Source organism: Talpa occidentalis, unplaced genomic scaffold, assembly GCF_014898055.3.
Source record: "Talpa occidentalis isolate TD23 unplaced genomic scaffold, MPIMG_talOcc4v2.1 talOcc4.12, whole genome shotgun sequence".
Lineage (NCBI taxonomy): Eukaryota > Metazoa > Chordata > Mammalia > Eulipotyphla > Talpidae > Talpa > Talpa occidentalis.
In genome coordinates, this window is record NW_023601212.1 from 43,289,728 (window position 1) to 43,308,584 (window position 18,857).

The 18,857-nt window shown below is 39.0% G+C and overlaps 1 protein-coding gene across 1 annotated transcript; it reads left to right on the top strand.

The window, feature by feature from the left end:
• The first annotated feature begins 1,105 nt into the window (after nucleotides 1-1,105).
• Nucleotides 1,106-2,053, top strand: LOC119242189 (olfactory receptor-like protein OLF4). The gene has a single exon (XM_037507949.1). The coding sequence runs from the start codon at nucleotides 1,106-1,108 to the stop codon at nucleotides 2,051-2,053; it is 948 nt and encodes a 315-aa protein (XP_037363846.1).
• Nucleotides 2,054-18,857: the final 16,804 nt, after the last annotated feature.

Consider the following 18,857-nt stretch of genomic DNA (forward strand, 5'->3'; position numbering starts at 1 on the left):
TTCAAAGCATGGCTATAAGTGGGCAACTTTATTCCCCAGGGACACTGAACAATGTCCACAGACATTTCAGGCAGGCTCACAGCCAGGGATAGGGGAAGACCAGGATGCTCCATATATCTTACAATGTATAGGACAGACTTCACCATGGAGAAACACCTGGCCCAAATGTCACTTGTGCTGACACAGAAAAACAGTCCATTTTCACTTGGGTGTACAATATGTAAGGTATTAATCATAAATAGATGAAAAATATCACTATTTCTTGCTTCACAAAAGTTCGTTATTATTCTTTATCATTTTAGTTGGGTATCAGAAAATAAAATCAAGGTAGAGAAGTACACTTGAACCCATTCTCTGAGAAACCACTTTGATTATTAATTTTTTCCCCTTTATTCACTTAATCTCTTCTCTCCCTTGTTTCTCGCATCTCTCCTCCTCATCCTGCTTCTCTCCCCATCCTCATTCAGTAATTTGTTTTATTTATAGATTCTTATCTCTGCAGATGATGTCATACTTTTTACTTGAATCAAGCATCAGCTTAGGGGCTGTGCATTTTCTGTTCCCTTTGCTGGACACTCGCATCCCACATATCCTCACATCTCCCTTCCCTCTCTTACTAGAGGTTATTTTCAAATGTTGCATGTATACAGGTCTTCTCTATAAACCCAAGAAAAACTAAAGCCATCTTCATTCTCCTTTTTTCACTTGGTTTTCTTTATTTCATCCAAACTGGCCCCCCTCAAAATTGTTATATAATTTTATTGTTTGCTTGTACATTCTCTACCATTGAATTGGAATTTTGTTCTATAACACCCTAGACACCTTGCCTGGAGAGTGCCAAAAACACAGTCAACATTCAATACACATTCCTGAAATAAAATAATTTATTAGTAAAACTGTATAACAATAATCCAGAGAAAAAATTTGATTGGGACAAAAATTCTCTATCAGAGTTGTACTGAGGATCCCCTAAAGAAATCATACACAGAATATTACAATTAACTCTCACAAAAATATAAATGGAGGCATTTCAAGTAGGTTAGTAACAAAAGTTTGTGAAATAAATCTTGTTATTTCCCTTTTTCGTACAAGTCACCTGCAATATATGAAATCAATCAATGATATACAAGTTTCAGAATTTCTTCTCCTGAGATTTTCAGAGGCAGCAGAACTGCAGCCCCTCATATTAGGGCTTTTCCTCACCATGTATCTGATCACTGTGTTTGGAAACCTGCTCATCATCCAGGTCATCAGCTCAGACTCCCACCTCCACACTCCTATGTACTTCTTCCTCTCCAACCTGTCCTTTGCTGACATCTGTTTCACCTCCACCACTATCCCAAAGATGCTGGTGAACATCCAGACAGAAAGCAAAGCCATAACTTATGAAGGTTGCATTACCCAGGTGTATTTTTTCACACTGTTTGGAGGGTTGGACAGCTTCCTCCTGACCGTCATGGCCTATGACCGCTTTGTGGCCATCTGCCACCCGCTGTACTACAGAGTCATCGTGAATCCCCGGCTGTGTGGGCTGCTAGTTCTGGTCTCCTGGATCATCAGTGTTCTGTATTCCTTAATACAAAGCTTAATGTTGTTACGGCTGTCCTTCTGTACAAATGTAGAAATCCCACACTATTTCTGTGAGCTCAATCAGATGATCAAAATGGCCTGTTCTGACACCTTTCTCAACAATATGGTGATATATTTTGAATCTATCTTCGTGGGAGGTGGTTCCCTCTTTGGTATCCTTTTCTCTTACTCTAAGATAGTTTCCTCCATATGTAGAATCTCATCCACTCAAGGTAAATATAAAGCATTTTTCACCTGTGCATCTCACCTCTCAGTTGTCTCCTTATTTTATTGTACAAGCATTGGAGTGTACCTTAGCTCTGCTGCTCCCCACAGCTCACGCTCAAGTGCAATATCCTCTGTGATATACACAGTGGTCACACCCATGCTGAACCCCTTCATCTACAGCCTGAGGAACAAAGACATAAAGGTGGCTTTGACAACATTCATTGTAAAGAAAACTGCAAAAAGGCAATTGTCCTAAGGTGGAAGAAGCACCATAATTTTAGACAAGAGAAACTAATAGAAATTGGGTTTTACTGATCAAACTAAGAAGTAGAACGTGCTGTTTTATTTCACTGTTTTATTGTGGAATTTCCTCTTCTACCTCAATTTCTATTCAATGATGTAAATCACTTTATTGAACTTTTTGTTCTTTTTTGATCTCTAACAGCTTTTCCCTCTGTGGTTTTCCAACTTTACCAAAATTATTCCAAACTTAAACCAGAAAAAATGCAGATATTACAATTAACTTAAAAATGACAAAATGTATTTTTTTAGAATTATTATTTGCAAGTGACACATATCATACCAGTACTTTTTTTTTGTTGCAGTTAAAAAGCATCAGGTTCTGCTACTCTAAGGCAAACACATGATGACCAAGGACACTTGTATAATTTTATTACAGAGGTAACAGAGGAAGTACAATAACAAATCTTTTCAATTTTGAGGGTGTTATCCTTTTGTGATCACTACATTAACCACCCTCCTGACAACAAAATGTTAACATACAGTGGGCTCCATACACACTAGGTTTTATTCGCCTCCTTAATATCCTGTTCTACTTGAGCTCAGTGTTTGGGAAGACCCCTACTCCAAGCCCACATCATTATCACACATTTGAATCATCACTGAGATTCATTTTAATAAATATATTGACCTAATAGGACCTTAGAATCACAGATAATCTTCATTATGATGGGATAAAAATAAATCACATATTATGTTACAATACAAAATATATGTGTTTAATGAGGTACACCTACATCTTCAAACATGGAGGATTCAAGTCTGGGTGTAAGGGGGTTAATAGTGATAGGAATTGAAAAAAAAATTTCTTCTGTTGCTGTCATGTCTTCTCTCAAAATTTTTTGATGCTACTAAAGCTAGGACTGCTTTCTTAGCTCTAAAGAAAAGAGTTCCCCTTCTCATTTTTTTCATAAGGAAAATGATAGTGAGTTAATGCTATTATATCATCATACTTTATAAAACTCCATTATTCATGGGATCCTATCATCTTTTATGATGAAAGAATGATTATGAGAGAACGTAATTCCTGTATAGTCATGGATTCAGATTCACTAGTTTTTGTAATAAAAAACACCCATCTCCTAGTTACCTGGAATTAACTGCATAGAATTTTTAAATATAGTGGTCTGAAATAAGTTAAATAAGTTAAATAAGTTAAACAATGAATGCAAGAAAAGAAAAAAAAGTGCAGATTATTTTAACTCTCCTCACTTCTATTCACAGTGACTGTAGTATCATCTAGCTGCTACTGACAAGCCATCCTACTTACAGTGAGTTAATATCTGGCCTTGAGGACCAGGAAAACTGTGTGATGAGTTGTCTGCTCTAGCTGGGCTCTTCAGGGCTCCACAGGCAATTTGAGTCTCTACATTGTGCTTCTGAGGTTTGAAGAGTGATGCCTGTACCAGGGTTCTCTCCTAAGAATATACACTCAGCTCACCGTGTTTATGTATCTACTCCCATCTTCTATTTTTGCAGAAAGAGTTTCAAATGTGAATTTCTTTCATTTATTTCTGTGATTCCTATTTTACATTTGATATTTCCCTTTGTTCTTTTTAAAAAAACATTTTTTTTTTTTAATTTAAACAAAGCTGGGGTACAGGCCAGAGGCATGGGAGGGTGAGAGGATTCAACAGAAACAGAGCGGGGAGCAGAACAGGTAGATAGACCGAAGGCACTGCTGAGGGTAGCAGTGGGGGAGGCAGGAGGGGTCTGCCATACCATGTGGGTATCTCCCTGGCCGGCTGGGAATTGAACACCCGCTACGGAGACTGTGGACAGCTTCACAGTGCTGTGCTCAACATGCTGCGCCACCAGAGAGGCCCTCCCTTTGTTCTTAAGTAGAAGTGATAGCTCTCACCTCTGTTTACTTTGATCAGTCACCTGTCTGTGTACTAAACTCTGATCCAGACATTTAAAATTTTTTTCTTTTAAGTAGTTTATTAAACAAGAATACTATAAGTTGTGCATATTTACAATGTAATTTTTGATGAATAGAAAGAGCTATACATAGCTGCAGCACATGTTGTATGTTTCCATTTGTGTCTAAATGAAGTATGCAATATGATTTAATGGCATTTTGGGGAACTTTGAAAAACGTATTCTCTCAGAACCTCAATTTCCTTATTTCTGAAGAAAATGTGAGTAGTAAATATCATTTTAGATGATTGTTGCAATGTGGAAATGAGATTTGTGGCCATATTTTGCTGAAAACAAAATTAAATGTTTGAAGTATTTTCTATGTATATGTGTACTTTTATTTTCACATAATCTTATTTTTATAAACATACAGAGATATATGTACAAAACAGACTCATATACTCTCATATTTGAAAGGATTTATTGAGAGAAAATTGAATGATTAGAAACAAAAAAAGAAAGAATGTATGAATTAACATGGAATTAAAAGATATAGAAGTTTAACACAAAGACATAAACTAAGTGGTGGACATACATATAAAGGATGAATTACTTTTTTGTCTTAATGCCATACAAAAATCAAAATCTTTTTTTTCCAATTATTTATTTACTTTGATTATATTTATTGAGTAAAGTTGACTTACACCACAGTGTAGGTCTTAGGGGTATAGGTTTACACCTCAACAACTGCATGCTATTTCACCATACTGACAAACAAGCTCCATTATCTGCTCACCCCTCTGTTCCAGCCACACCACATCACCTTTCTGAGAACCTCCCTCATAGTTCAATGTGCTCTTCCCCCTCCTGTTTTCACCCCTTCCTCTCCCTCACCCATCCTGAATGCCCCAGATCTATGGTCAACTTTCAAGATTTTGTTTGTCTGACTTTTTTGGTCTCTCTATTTTCTACGTATTAATGAAATCATCCTGTATTATCTTTTTCCTTCTGACTTATTTCACATTTTCTAATCCCTTCCAGCTATATCTATGTTGTCACAAATGTCATGATTATATCTTTTTTAATCACTGAGTACATGCCATATCTTATCCATTATCCTATTTTGGGTCTTTGAGGTTGTTTCCATATCTTGGCTATTATAAATCATCATACCATAAACATAGGAATACACATTGTTTATTTTTTTTCCTTTTGAATTAGTTTTTTTAATATTTTTTGATAGATACTGAGAAGTGGAAATGCTGGATCATATGAAAGATCTATTTTTTAATATTTTGAGAAACCTATCTGTTTTCTTTTTTTTTGTTTTGTTTTAATGGCTTTATTTTTTTTAAATAATAAATTTTATTTTTATATTCCCCCATACAAATGCAAACGCCCCATTCTGACCCCAATCCTTCCCCTCCCGCCCCCCACCCCCAAAAAGTGTCTCTGGTTCATAGTTTTTTGTTGATTTTGATTTTCACTTTCTTATATTCATTTTCCTGGTCCCTTATTTAAGTTTTCTAGATTCCTGCTATGAGTGAGACCATCCGGTATTTTTCTTTTTCTTTTTGGCTTATGTCGCTGAGCATGATCCCTTCCAGCGCCATCCATGTTGCTGCAAATTGCATGTGTTTATCTTTTTTGAATGCTGAGTAATATTCCATGGTATATATGTACCACATCTTCTTGATCCAGTCATCTATTTTTGGGCATTTGGGTTGTTTCCAAAGCTGAGCTATTGTAAACAGTGCTGCTATAAACATAGGGGTGCAGGTGTTCTTTGGAATTGATGTTTCTGAATACACATTGCTTTTGATGTTTAGTATTTATATGTTCTTTGGGTAGATTCTTAGGATTGGAATTGCTGGGTCATATGACATATCCTTATTAGTGTTTTGAGGAACTTCAACACAGTTGAACATAGGGTCTGGACCAGTCTACATTCTGCCAACTTAAGGATGATCCTTGTTCCCCACACCCACTCCATCATTTGATGATTTGGGTGTTTTTATTATGACCATTCTCACAGGTGTGATATAGTATCACATTGTGCTTTTGAACTGCATTTCCTGATAATAAATGAAGATGAAGATATTTTCATATGTCTATTGGTCATCTGCATATCTTCTTTGGAGGAATGGTCTTCCATCTATTTTGCGATTAGGTTATTTGTTTAGTTATAAAATATATTTATAGATCTACAATATAAACCCTCATCAGATGTATGATGTGCAAATGTTTTATCCCAATCAGTAGGATGTCTCTTCATTTTGGTTACTGTTTTTTGTGCTCTAAAGGCTTTTAGTTTGAGGGAGTCCCAGTTTCTTATATTCCCCTTTTTTTTCCTTGCTGCTTGAAATGTGTCATCAAGGATATTTCTGAAATTTGTGTCATGGGATGTTTTCCCTCTCTTTCTTTTATATATTTTATGGTTTCAGATCTTACATCATTGTTCTTCATCTGTTTTTAGTTGATTTTCAGGTGTGGTGTGAGACATTGGTCTAATTTCATTTTTTTTCATGTGGCAGTCCAGTTTTCCCATTAGCATTTTTTGAAGAGATACTCTTTTTTTCCAGTGTACATAATTCACTCTTTTATTATAGGTTATTTGTCCATGAATGTATGGTTTTATTTTGGACATTCATTTCTATTCCAGTGGTCTTTGTGTCACTTTTTTCCCAGTACTGTGCTGTTTTAATTATTATGTATTTATGGCATAGTTTGAGTTCACAAGTGTGATATCTCCATTGTTTCACTTTTTCATCTGTAAAGCTTTGTCTCTTCAGGGTTGTTTGTGTTTCCATATGAATTTCAGTAATATTTGTTTTATATTTTGAAACACACCATTGACATTTTTATTGGATTTTCTAGACTGTGTAGATTTCTTTGCCTCGATAGACATCTGACAATGTAGATTTTTTTCATCCTTCCTTCCTTCCTTTTGATAGTGTTTGATAGTGATGTGGTGGGAGACATGTGGGGAGGCTGATAATGCAGCCTAAATCTTGATTTGTACTTAGTTTTATTCCTTTTGTCACAGAGTTGCCTAACCCTTTCTTGTGGTTCCCAGCCAGAAGCTACCTGGGGCTTGTGGCAGGCTTTTGAGCCTCAGTGACTCTACTGTGAGCCAAGTCTCTTTGGGCATTTATCTCTGAGAGGGATGTGTAGCTTTGGGTGCTTCTCTGCGAAACTATATCCTTTGTCTTCATTTGTATTCACACTAATCTATTAAAGTTCTTACACACTATTAGTTTGCTTTGTGTTTATGTGGCAGATGGCAGAACCTCTTTAAAGCATGCAAATTTGATGGTCTTGTAGTGCCTTTCATTCTTCACACTGACAGTTTTATATGCATATTCCTTAGATAGGAAAGTCACATGATCTTTATCAATGTTTGGGAAAACATTAGATGGCAATCATGCCAGATTAGTGGTGGTCTTTATTATCTGTATTTACAGTGAATTTCAATGGAAGGGAAGCAGGCAGGGCTTACTGGCTATGGAGACACTGTGCCCCTCCCAGCACTGGCTAATTCTTAGGACAATAACATTTTTCTGTTAACAGGCTTGTCAATGTAAAAACAACCAGTCCTGAATCCATACCACCACTGACTTCCTTCTCTAACTCTCACACACAAAGCCAATAATCCCCTGCCTCAAAGTCACCAGGGCCAGGTACCAGGAAATTGGAAAAGTCCTCCCCATGTGACCACACGTGACAGTTTTTGCTTTTCATGTCTACAGAAACTATGAAAAACTTCAAGCCTCTTTCAATGACATTGAATATCTTTTTTTTTAAGATTTATTTATTTATTTATGGAAGAACTGGGGTATAGGCCAGATGTGCGGGAGGGTGAGAGGATTTACCAGAGTTAGAGCGGGTAACAGAACAAGCAGACTGATCAAATACACTGCTGAGGGGAGCAGCAGGTGCGACAGGAGAGGTCTGCCACTCCATGTAGGACCCTCGCCGGCCGGCTGGGATCCAACCAGTGCTGCAGAGGCTGCGAACATCTTCGCAATGCAGCGCTCAACCACCTGCGCCACCAGGGGAGGCCCCTGAATATCTTTGATTATCATTTATAAGAGTTAAAACTTAGTCCCTGTACTTAGCTCAACAGAACACCACTGGGGAACAGAAATTAGATAAAAAAAGGGAAATCAGTAGAGTTGTCATGGGACCTTGCCAAGGGCCCTAATGACCAATGGGGCCCACAATAATTCTTTTTTGATTAAGATTTATTTATTTATGCACAAGAGCTGAGGTGTAGGCCAGAGTTACAGGAGGTGAGAGGATTTACCAGAGACAGAGCGGGGAGTAGAACAGGCAGATCTACTGAAATACACTCCTGAGGGGATCAGTGGGCATGACAGGAGAGATCTGCTGCACCATGTGTGTTAGCTCCCTGGTCTGGGATTGAACGCCTGCTTCAGTGGCTGTGGATACCTTTCTAGAGCTGAGACTTAACCCTTTTTGGCCACAATTATTCTTAGGAATGTGAATATGGCAAACAGAGCCAGGAAAGACTCCTGTGATGAAGATCCCCCAAACATTTGTCCCAGCAGATAGCAGCCATCAGAGACCAACTCCCTCAGTGATGCAAAATCCCATGAAAACAGGTTATGAAAGGGAGCTGCAAATCCTTCTTCCTATGCAGAATTCTCTCATCATGTGTACTGCAGGAAATCTCCCCTGCTCTCTTATGTGAAATTTCAATAAATCCACCCTTTTTGTACTCCACTCTGTCTCTGATGAATACCTTAACCCCATCCCTACAGCCAGATCCCCAGTGTTACATCACTACATTGACTTCTCCTTGTCATCACTAAATCACTCTGATGGCTGAAATAAAATCTCAATAATAGCTAGACAGAGAATTTATAAGATAATTAACGTGAGGATTAGATGCCAGGAAACAGTCCAACAAGCTTTATTCGTGAGAACTCTTCCAATAATCCCAAGTTTGAGTTTAGTTTATATAAGTAGGAATAGTGAATCATTGATATCCAAAAATTAATTATTCTTTCTTGGGGTTTCTGGTTTTCCTCTAAAGGCTTAGATCTTTCTATTTCCTAAGTCGTATTGACCTAATGATATGTCTATTAGACTGTTTTGTCCAATTCCTACAAACAGACCTGTAAATGGGCATAGGCAATTATAAAGAGGAGTTTCTATGGAAACAGAGGGAAAAGCTGAGGTTAAGGACTACAGTAAAAAAACTTTAGTTGGGAAACCTGAGAGAAGAATTTTCCAGATGTTGGAGGTTGAAGCATCTTTTTTTAAAAAGTATTTATTTATATTTATACAAGAACTGGAGTACAGCCCAGATGTGTGGGAGGGTGAAAGGATTCACCAGAGACAAAGCTGGGAGCAGAACAGGCAGAACTACTGAAAACACTGCTGAGGGGAACAGTGGGGAGACAGAAGAGGTCTGCTGCACCATGCAGGTATCTCTCTGGCCAGCAGGGATCCAACACACACCGCAGAGGCTGCAGACATCTTCACAGCACTTTGTTCAACCTGCTGCACCACTGGGGAGGCCCAGGTTGAGGCATCTTTATTTATTTATTTTTAAAGATTTATTTATTTATTTATACAAGCACTGGGTACAATCAGAAGCCTGGGAGGGTGAGATAATTCACCAGAGCCAGAGCGGGGAACAGAACAGGCAGACTTATGAAATATACTGCTGAGGGGAGCAGCGGGCGCTGCAAGAGAGGTCTGTTGCACCATGTGGGACCCTCGCCGGCGGCTGGGGATCGAACCCACTCTGCAGAGGCTGTGGGCACCTTCACAGCCCAGCGCTCAACCACTGCTCCACCTGGGGAGGCCTTTGAGGCATCTTTAGATGACATCTTCTTCTGTATTATAGCAGCATCTCTGATGTCATCCGGTGAATTGGATAATGTTATCAAATATGCAGATTACAAGTACACAGCCTCTGAAGCTGATACCAGGTTCTCTCTTTCGCAAGAAAACACCCCAAATTATCCATCCCCTTATGGGCAAGGGCCCAGCCAAACAGGGTCTGTCTGAAGATGGTTGACAGAGTCTGGAAGCTTGTCACAAGTCTAAGGCACCTTCTGGAAGAGATGGGATGAAAGGGACCAGGCAAGTCTGGGACAGAAGGAGAGACACAAAAACACAACTCAAGATAATAGTTGCCACTGACTCTGCCAAAGACAGTCTCCCCACATGTCTTACCTCCATGTCTCTTCCAAGTCTTTACTGTGCCTCCTCCATGCCTCTCTTGCTAAGTCTCCCCCAGGTTCCTGGGTGCAACACAGACCACATGAGACAGAGCACTGTTTTACCATTGAGCCCACATGCCTTCCTGCTTATGTAAGTTCACCTGGTCAATCAGCGCCCTTCCCTTTAGTATTGCTGGGTATATGATGTTGTTGATGTTATCACAAATTACAAATTTTGAGTATTATTTCTTACTTTTTGCATATATATACAAATACAATCAAATTTTATATATTGAGGGCCTCCCCAGTGGTGCAGCGGTTGAGTGCCGGTTCGATCCCCGGCCGCCAGGCGAGGGTCCCACATGGTGCGCAGACCTCTCCTGCCATGCCTGCTGCTCCCTTCAGCTGTGTACCTCTGTCCTTCTGCCTGTCCTGCTCCCTTCTCTGGCTCTGGTGGGTTCTCTCACCCTCCCGTGCTTCTGACTGTGCCCAGTGCTTATATAAATAAATAAATAAATCTTAAAAAAATTGTATATTGATCTTGGATTCAGTGACATTGTGAAATTCGCTTATTCTAATCTATAGAATTTTCTACATACCCAGGCATGCTGTCTGTGACTAATGGCAACATTATTTCCAAACCATATATATGTCTTTTAATCAATTGCTTTGCTTCCAAATCAAAATAACAACTAATTCTTAGGCAACAAGAACAAATAGTAGTTATCAGAGGAAAGTAGGAGGGAAGATGGCTGAATTGGGTAATAGGGGTAATTGTGGGTAGAAAATGAAAATAAACTCTTGGTAATGATCATTTAGTACCACATAGATGTACATCTGAAACCTATATTACGTTACAAATCTACAATCCAACAAAAATTCAAAAAAATTAACATATATGTAAAAATAAAATATAAAGATATAGACATGAATATAAATACAAAATATTTGTTTATCTTCTTTCACATTTCTGAAACAAAGTATATAAAAGCCTTTAATTTCCTAGATGATAAAAGTAATGAGTGTGCTTTGTTAAGTTGTGATGTGACTTATGGAAAGCAACTAAATATGGAACTGGTTCCAATGGAACCAACCATCGGGTCAGAGGATGAGAAATTTCAGTGCCAACCCCCTCAATATCTCAGGAACAGAGAGAGACTAGAGTTAGAATTAATTGCCAATGGGCATTGGTGTAAGCATCTATAATATAACCTAGAAGTGAGGATTCTGGCTCATGAGCACGTGGAGGTGCTGGCATAACAGTGGCTCTGCAAAAAGCAGAAACACTCAGAATCCTTTTATCATGCTTGCTGATACACTACTTTCATCTGTCACTCCTGAATTTTATTCATTTACAATAATCCAATAAGTAAAATATTCCTTGAAGTTCAGTAAAGCATCCTAGCAAATGAGTCAAAACCAGGGAAGGGTTCTATAGGGTAAGGAAAAATGTTAGGCTTTTCTGCCCTCCCGCCATCAGGATAGATGATGGATCCTTGCAGTCCTGAATGCATGCCTGATGTACCTGGAATAGAGTGTGGGCATAGATTAGATGGGATTCACCTTGGCTAAGACTGAGCTTTTAAGGGCGGCGTCACGGGGACACCAGCAGAAGCCAAGAAGAAGCCAAGAAAGAACAGAAGCCGAGAGAGAAGCGAAGCAGAGAGAACATCCGAGAGAGCCCAGATAGAGTGAAGATTTGCTGGGGGCTGGGAGGACTGCCAGCCTCCCGGCCCCCCAGCAACCCTGCCTGCCATATGCCTGGTAAATCTAAATAAAAAACATGCAAAAGCCACTGAGGACTCTGACTCCTCCTTTACCTGGTCTGCTGGATCAGAAATCCTGCTCTGTCATTCCTGACCCTACAGGTTCATAGAACCTCTGAATTAGAGATCAAAAATACGGACAACATGCTGAACAGCAACTGAGCTCTGAAACCCAAAGAGGTTTGGGGACCCTCAGTGGGAAGTACTTCCCCCAAAGTGGGAAGTACACACAGGAGACTGAGCACTGGACAGCTGGAATTTGATGTCATTTCTAAGTAGATGGAGTCAGACTTGATTCTTGGACACCCTGCTTGTGTCTCAAAATTGCTTGCTGATGGGTGTGCACCCCATGTTAGAATAGGGATTAGGAACCTAAAACACCTCTTTCCTTGTGGAAATAGCTCCAATTTCTTGGAGATGTCAGAAGCTGTTTCCTACCACAACTCACACTTTGAGGCTCCATAGAGCATAGTCAACACAGTTGTCTCAGTTATAGATTTACAGAAAATAATACTTCAAAACTAGGATAAGATGCAAGGAGATTGGAACTCTGGAAGGAGTCTTGTTCATGAGATAGAGTAACACTAACTGGACTCGTCTGACTTGTAACCTAGTCTCTCAGGAGCAGAGCATCAGTATGAAAATTTTCCTTTGTCTCTTTACCAGTGTCTCACAGGAAAAGGATATGCTCAGGGGTAGAGTAACAATGGGAACAGTGCCTAATGAGCAGACACAGGGAGCGTAAATAACTTTTCTGCTGGAGGCCCTTGGGGCCTGAAACTGGATTGAGACAGGTTATTTCTTGTTGGATCCTAAATCTGATCAAGGACCAATGCTTTACTCCTACCTGCCGTCCTCTCTACAAAGAGAGTATCAGCCTCCATCATCAACCACCCACAGATTTTCGACTCCTACATAGAGACCTTCTGAGAAATCACATACAGTGAGTTGAGAGCCCAGTGTTACTTCATGGAAATCTCAGAGAAATGGAAGCCAATGCTTTCACCTGAGGTTACCTAAAAACTTAACCTATGTAGCCCACAGCCAAGACATTGTCGTGTTTGCAGGGTTGACAATTATATGTTTTTAATAGTGGCTGATGGACTTAGCAATGCAATGATTATCATAGAAATTAATGAATAGAAATGAAGGTCGAATTACATGAGACTAAGCATGGAATGGGGAACATAAAGTGGTTCCAACAAAATGAGAATACATTAGAGGAGTTTTGCAATTCAGGCAGGTTGGAAAAGAGAGTACTAAATTTGAAGGCTTATGCCTTTAACTTTCTAAAATGGGGTGTAAATAAGCATGTTTGTGTTTATTAGAAAACCCAGACTAGGGGGGCCTCCCTGGTAGTACAAGGGGTTAAGACAAGTCATTATGAAGCTATCCGCCAGCCTGCCAGGGAAGTGACCAACACAGTGCAGCAGACCTCTCCTGTCTCACACGCTGCTCCCCTCAGCAGTGTTTTTCAGTCAGCCTGTTCTGCTCTCCACTCTGTCTCTTGTGATCCCTCTCACCCCTCAACCTCTGTCCTGTACCCCACTTCTTATATGCATAAATAAATAAATCTTAAAAAAAAGAAAGCCCAGGCCATAGAGGTAATTATTATTTTGTCCCAACAGGATTTTTTTTTAAATTTAATTTTTGGATAGTATGTGATTTTTATCCCCTCAGTTTATTCACAGTAGTTCTTTCACCACTAAAGCACCCACAGTCCAGCACCATAGTCATTGTGTCTCCCTCCTGTCCCGGTTTTCACTCCTCCCCATTACTTCCTCTTCCCCTTCCTTCCTGAATGCCTCAAATCTATGGTCCACTTTCAAGGTTTGTCTTTGTTTGATCCTTTGGCTTTCCACATTGCACATTTAAGTGAAACCATCCATTATTTACCTTTTTCCTTCTGGCTTATTTTGTTTAGCATCAAACCTTCCAGCTCCATCCATATTGCGGCAAATAGCAAAAATTTTTTGATCACTGAATGGTATTCATTGTGATTTATTAGGTCATGGTGAAAGTTTGGTAGAACTCACTTATAAAACCATCTGGTCCTGGGCTTTTGATTTTTGGAAGAGGTTTTTTTTTTATATATACTGTTTCAATTTTCTTACCTATAATTGGTTCATTGAAGCTTTTTCTTTCTTTTTTATTCAGTCTTGGGTGGTTGTCTAATCCTAAGACTCCTAAGAATCTCATCTAGATTGTTGAATTCCTTTGTATATAACATGTAATGGTTTATCCTATGGATTTCTACTGTGTTGTTATAATTTCTCTTCTTTAATTAATGACAATTATTTGAGTTATCATCTTCATTTTTTTGTGAGCCTATCTTGTGGAGTCTCCTTTTTGTTTATTTTCTCAAAAACCTGGCTTTCGTTTTACTGATCCTTTGGTCTGTCCTTTTAGACTTTGGGTCCTCTATTTCATTAATGTCTGTTTTAATTTGAATGATTTACTTCCTTCTACTTGCTCCCAGAAGGACTCTGCACCCTTGGCCTTAGCAGCCACAGCCAGGTAGTTTCAGCAGCGACAGTGCCACCAGCAGGGAAAGGGGACAGTTAATGCACCTACAGAAGAGGTTCCTGAGTTGGTCAAGGGTTTCATTTATGGACTTGATATTATTTTGTCAATTTGATGTTTTCCAGATCATTTCTCCATGTGTGATATTTGAAAGAAGAGGCAGTCGATACCAATTCATTCTCTACTTTCAACCAAATCTATGTATTGTTCTCTCTCCATGAAAGCAAGTCATAATGAAGATAGCAAATTAATTATCTTTCTCCTTAAAAGTAGATTCTGCTCTCTCCTGTGCCTGGGCAGCAGTAACCAGCTGGGGTGAGCTGAGTGTGGAGCACGTGGAGAGGTGAGGGAGGCTCATCCCCTCTGGAGAAAGTGGGCAAAGGGGCATTTGTTGGTGTGATCTGACAGAGATCACAATTCTAACTCCTCTCAATAGCATATGGTAAGGACTCTGGCTCCTGGATTAATTCTGAACCCTGATCCTCTTGCCAGGGGGTCTTGTCCTGCCCCTCTCAGTTACATCCCAGCTCCTCGGAGAAGGATTGAAGTTCATATGGATGTAGGTGGTGCCAAAGGTCAGAGTAGAAGCTCTCCTTCCCTCAGTGTGCAGCCACTCACTACCCTCAGGAACCCCACCTTCCACAAGGTCCTATGTGGCCAGTCCGAGGCCAGGGGTCAGGCATTTTATATCAAGGTTGATCTGAACATACTTCATTTTTTTAAAACAAGTATGTTTGTGAATTAGGTGTACTGGCAGGTTTTTGAAAGTGTACTGGCAGGTTTTTGAAAGTGTGTTTAATTTTGTAATGGAGTTGCTTACAAAAAATCATTTAAAAAAGTGTTTTATCAATTCATAGTTCAAAATCTTTCTGTGTGATATGTTACACATTTGAGTGAATATGATATGTTATAACTTTTGTGTTTATTCACAAAATTTAGTTATTTTCTTTATGGGATGTTCAAACAGTAAGTTAGCTTGACATGTAACAATATTGTCCTTTTCTCTTTGGATATCTGGTTTTGCTGATTGTCAATGACCTGGGGTCAGGGGCTGTCACTGACAATGGAAGAGTCTCCTCATCATTGATCCTGGGACCATCTTAGCTGAGTAGCTCTTCTACCCCCTGCTCTCATGTGTCCTTTCTTCCTACAGTTTCTATGCCCATATTTTTTTGTATAGAGACAACACACAAAATGGTCACATTAAATTGGAACCTCATTTTTTACATGTTCATGGTGGCTTAACAACTGGAATGAGGGTCCTTTCTATATACTTTTTAGAGTAAAAATACTTTGATGTTGATATTATCTTCTATTATTCCTTTCAAATAAATGTAGAAGGAGGTGAGAAAATCACAGTAGTAACAGGGTGTCTCTATAGTGTGCAGTGTGTTTGTGTGTGTGCGCATGTGTATGTCTGTGTTTATGAGCTCTGTGTTATATGTGTATATGTGTATGTGTGCATATGTATGAGTGTGTATTTGTGTGTATTTCTGTGTGCATGTGAGTTTCGTGTGTATGTATGTGAATGGGTGTGTACATGTGTATGTGTTTCTGTTGGGTGTATGTGTGCTTGTTTGCATATGTTATATTTGTGAATACATGCATGTATCTGTGTGTATGTGTGTGTGTGTTTGTGAATGGCTATATGTGTGTATTATTTTTAAGGATTAACTTAGATGTATATATATTCATTATTATTCATTTTAGTACAATGTTTGATTTCTCCTTTCAGGTGTAGATCCCATAAAATTCCCACCACCACATCCACCATGAACCATCACCATAGACTTGTTTTCTTCCTGCCCCTGTTTTTTTTCTAAACATTTTATTTTATATAATTCTTACATCATTTTTTATTTTTGCACAATGTATGCATTTTCATTTTGGTTATAATCCCCATACAATTGCACTCCCCCTTATTTTGACCCTAGTCCTTCTGCTCCCCACCCTCCCCCCACCCCCATAGTGTGTCTTTGGTTTACAGTTGCTTGTTGATATTGACTTTTACTTTGTATTAATTAGTCTTTTTCCTGGTCCCTTATTTAGGTTTTCTAAATTCCTGCTATGAGTGAGACCATTGGTATTTTTCTTTTTCTTTCTGACTTATTTCTCTGAGCATGATCCCTTCTAGCTCCATCCATGTTGCTATTGCCCTGTTTTAATCCCTCTCTATCCCCTTCCCCTGCTCAATGTCTCCTATTTAGAATTGCCTGCTAGGGGCTGGATCAAGAAACAAAACCCAATCGTTTGCTGTCTCCAGGAAACACATTTAGCTACAAAAGATAAAAATAGACTCAAAGTTAAAGGATGGAAAACAATCCTACAAGCAAATGGACCAAAAAAGAAAGCAGGAACAGCTATACTTATATCAGATAAAGCAGATTTCAAACTCAAAAGGGTAAAAAAAGACCACAATGGTCATTACATTATGATCAAGGGGACAATACTTCAAGAAGAAATAACACTCATTAACATATATTCACCAAACGAAGGAGCACCAAAATATATCAGACAACTATTATCATCTTTGAAAACAGACATCAGAGAAAACACATACATAGTGGGAGACTTCAACACACCACTATCAACAATGGGTAGATCAACGAGACAAAAAATAAGTAAAGACACTAAAGCTCTAAATAAGGATTTAAAGTACTTGGGCTTAACGGACATCTATAGAACACTAAACCCCCAAAAATCTGAGTACACATTTTTCTCAAGCACACACGGATCATTCTCCAGGATCGAACACATACTGGGACCCAAGACAAACATCAACATATACACCAAGATTGAAATCATACCAACCATCTTTTCTGACCATGAAGGCATCAAACTAGAAATAAACCATAAAAAGAAGACAAGGAACTCTCCTACCTCATGGAGATTGAAAACCACACTACTGGAAGACCATTGGACTAATGAGGAGATCAAAGTAGAAATTAAAAAATTGTTTGAATTGAATGAAAAGGAGGACACCAATTTCCTAAATGTATGGGGTGCAGCAAAAGTAGTAGTAAGAGGAAAATATATAGCAATAGAGGCTCACATTAAGAAACAAGAAAGAACTCAAAGAAACAACCTAATATCAAAGCTCAAAGATCTAGAAAAAGAACAACAACAACAACAACAAAAATAAAACCACTAGGAGAAAAGAAATAATAAAAACCAAAGCAGAAAAAATGAAATTGAAACCCAAAAAACAATCCAAAAGATCAATGAAACCAAGAGCTGGTTCTTCGGAAAAATCAATAAAATAGACAAACCCCTAACCAGGCTCACAAAGGAAAAAAGGGAGAAAGCACAAATAAACAGGATCATAAATGAAACAGGTGAAATCACAACGGACACAGCAGAAATCAAAAGAAAAATCAGAAACTACTATGAACAGTTATAGGGAAAAAAGTTCAACAAACTAGAGGAGATGGACAAATTCCTACAACTCTACAATCACCCAAAGCTAGATAAAGAAGAAATAGAACACCTAAACAGACCAATTACAAGCAGTGAAATTGAAATGGTAATCAAAAACCTCCCCAAAAACAAAAGCCCAGGACCTGATGGATTTACAAATGAATTCTACCAAACAGTCAGAAACAAATTATTGCCTATCCTTCACAAACTCTTCCAAAAAATTGAGAAGGAAGGTACAATACCAAACATGTTCTATGAAGCCAACATTACACTAATACCAAAACTGAACAAGGATAACACAAAAAAGGAAAACTACAGAAAAATCTCCCTAATGAACACTGATGCAAAAATCCTCAATAAAATATTAGCTATCAGAATCCAACAATGTATCCATAAGATAATTCACCATGACCAAGTAGGATTCATTCCAGGAACACAAGGAGGTTTCAACATCCGAAAATCAAACAACGTTATCCAACACATCAACAAAAAGAAATATAAAAACCATATGATAATATCAATAGATGCCGAGAAAGCTTTTGACAAAGTGCAACATCCATTCATGGTAAAAGCCCTTGAAATTCTTGGGATACAAGGAACATACCTCAACATCATAAAGGCCATATATGACAAGCCAACAGCCAGTATCATTCTCTTTTTTTTTAAAGATTTATTTATTTTTATTTTATTTATTTATTAATTTATACAAGCACTGGGTACAGTCAGAAGCGCGGGAGGGTGAGAGGATTCACCAGAGCCAGAACGGGGAGCAGAGCAGGCAGAAGGACCAAAGTACACTGCTGAGGGGAGCAGCGGGCAGCAGGAGAGGTCTGCGCGCCATGTGGGATCCTCCTCCAGTGGCCGGGGAGCAGCCGGGGATCAAACCGGTGCCGCAGAGGTTGCGGGCAGCTTCGCAATCCAGCGCTCAACCTCTGCGCCACCAGGGGAGGCCCAGCCAGTATCATTCTCAATGGTGAAAAGCTGAAAGCATTCCCAT

What these genes read in the sequence shown, in the direction of transcription:
- LOC119242189 (XM_037507949.1), top strand. Translation starts at nt 1,106, where the DNA reads ATGAAATCAATCAATGATATACAAGTTTCAGAATTTCTTCTCCTGAGA.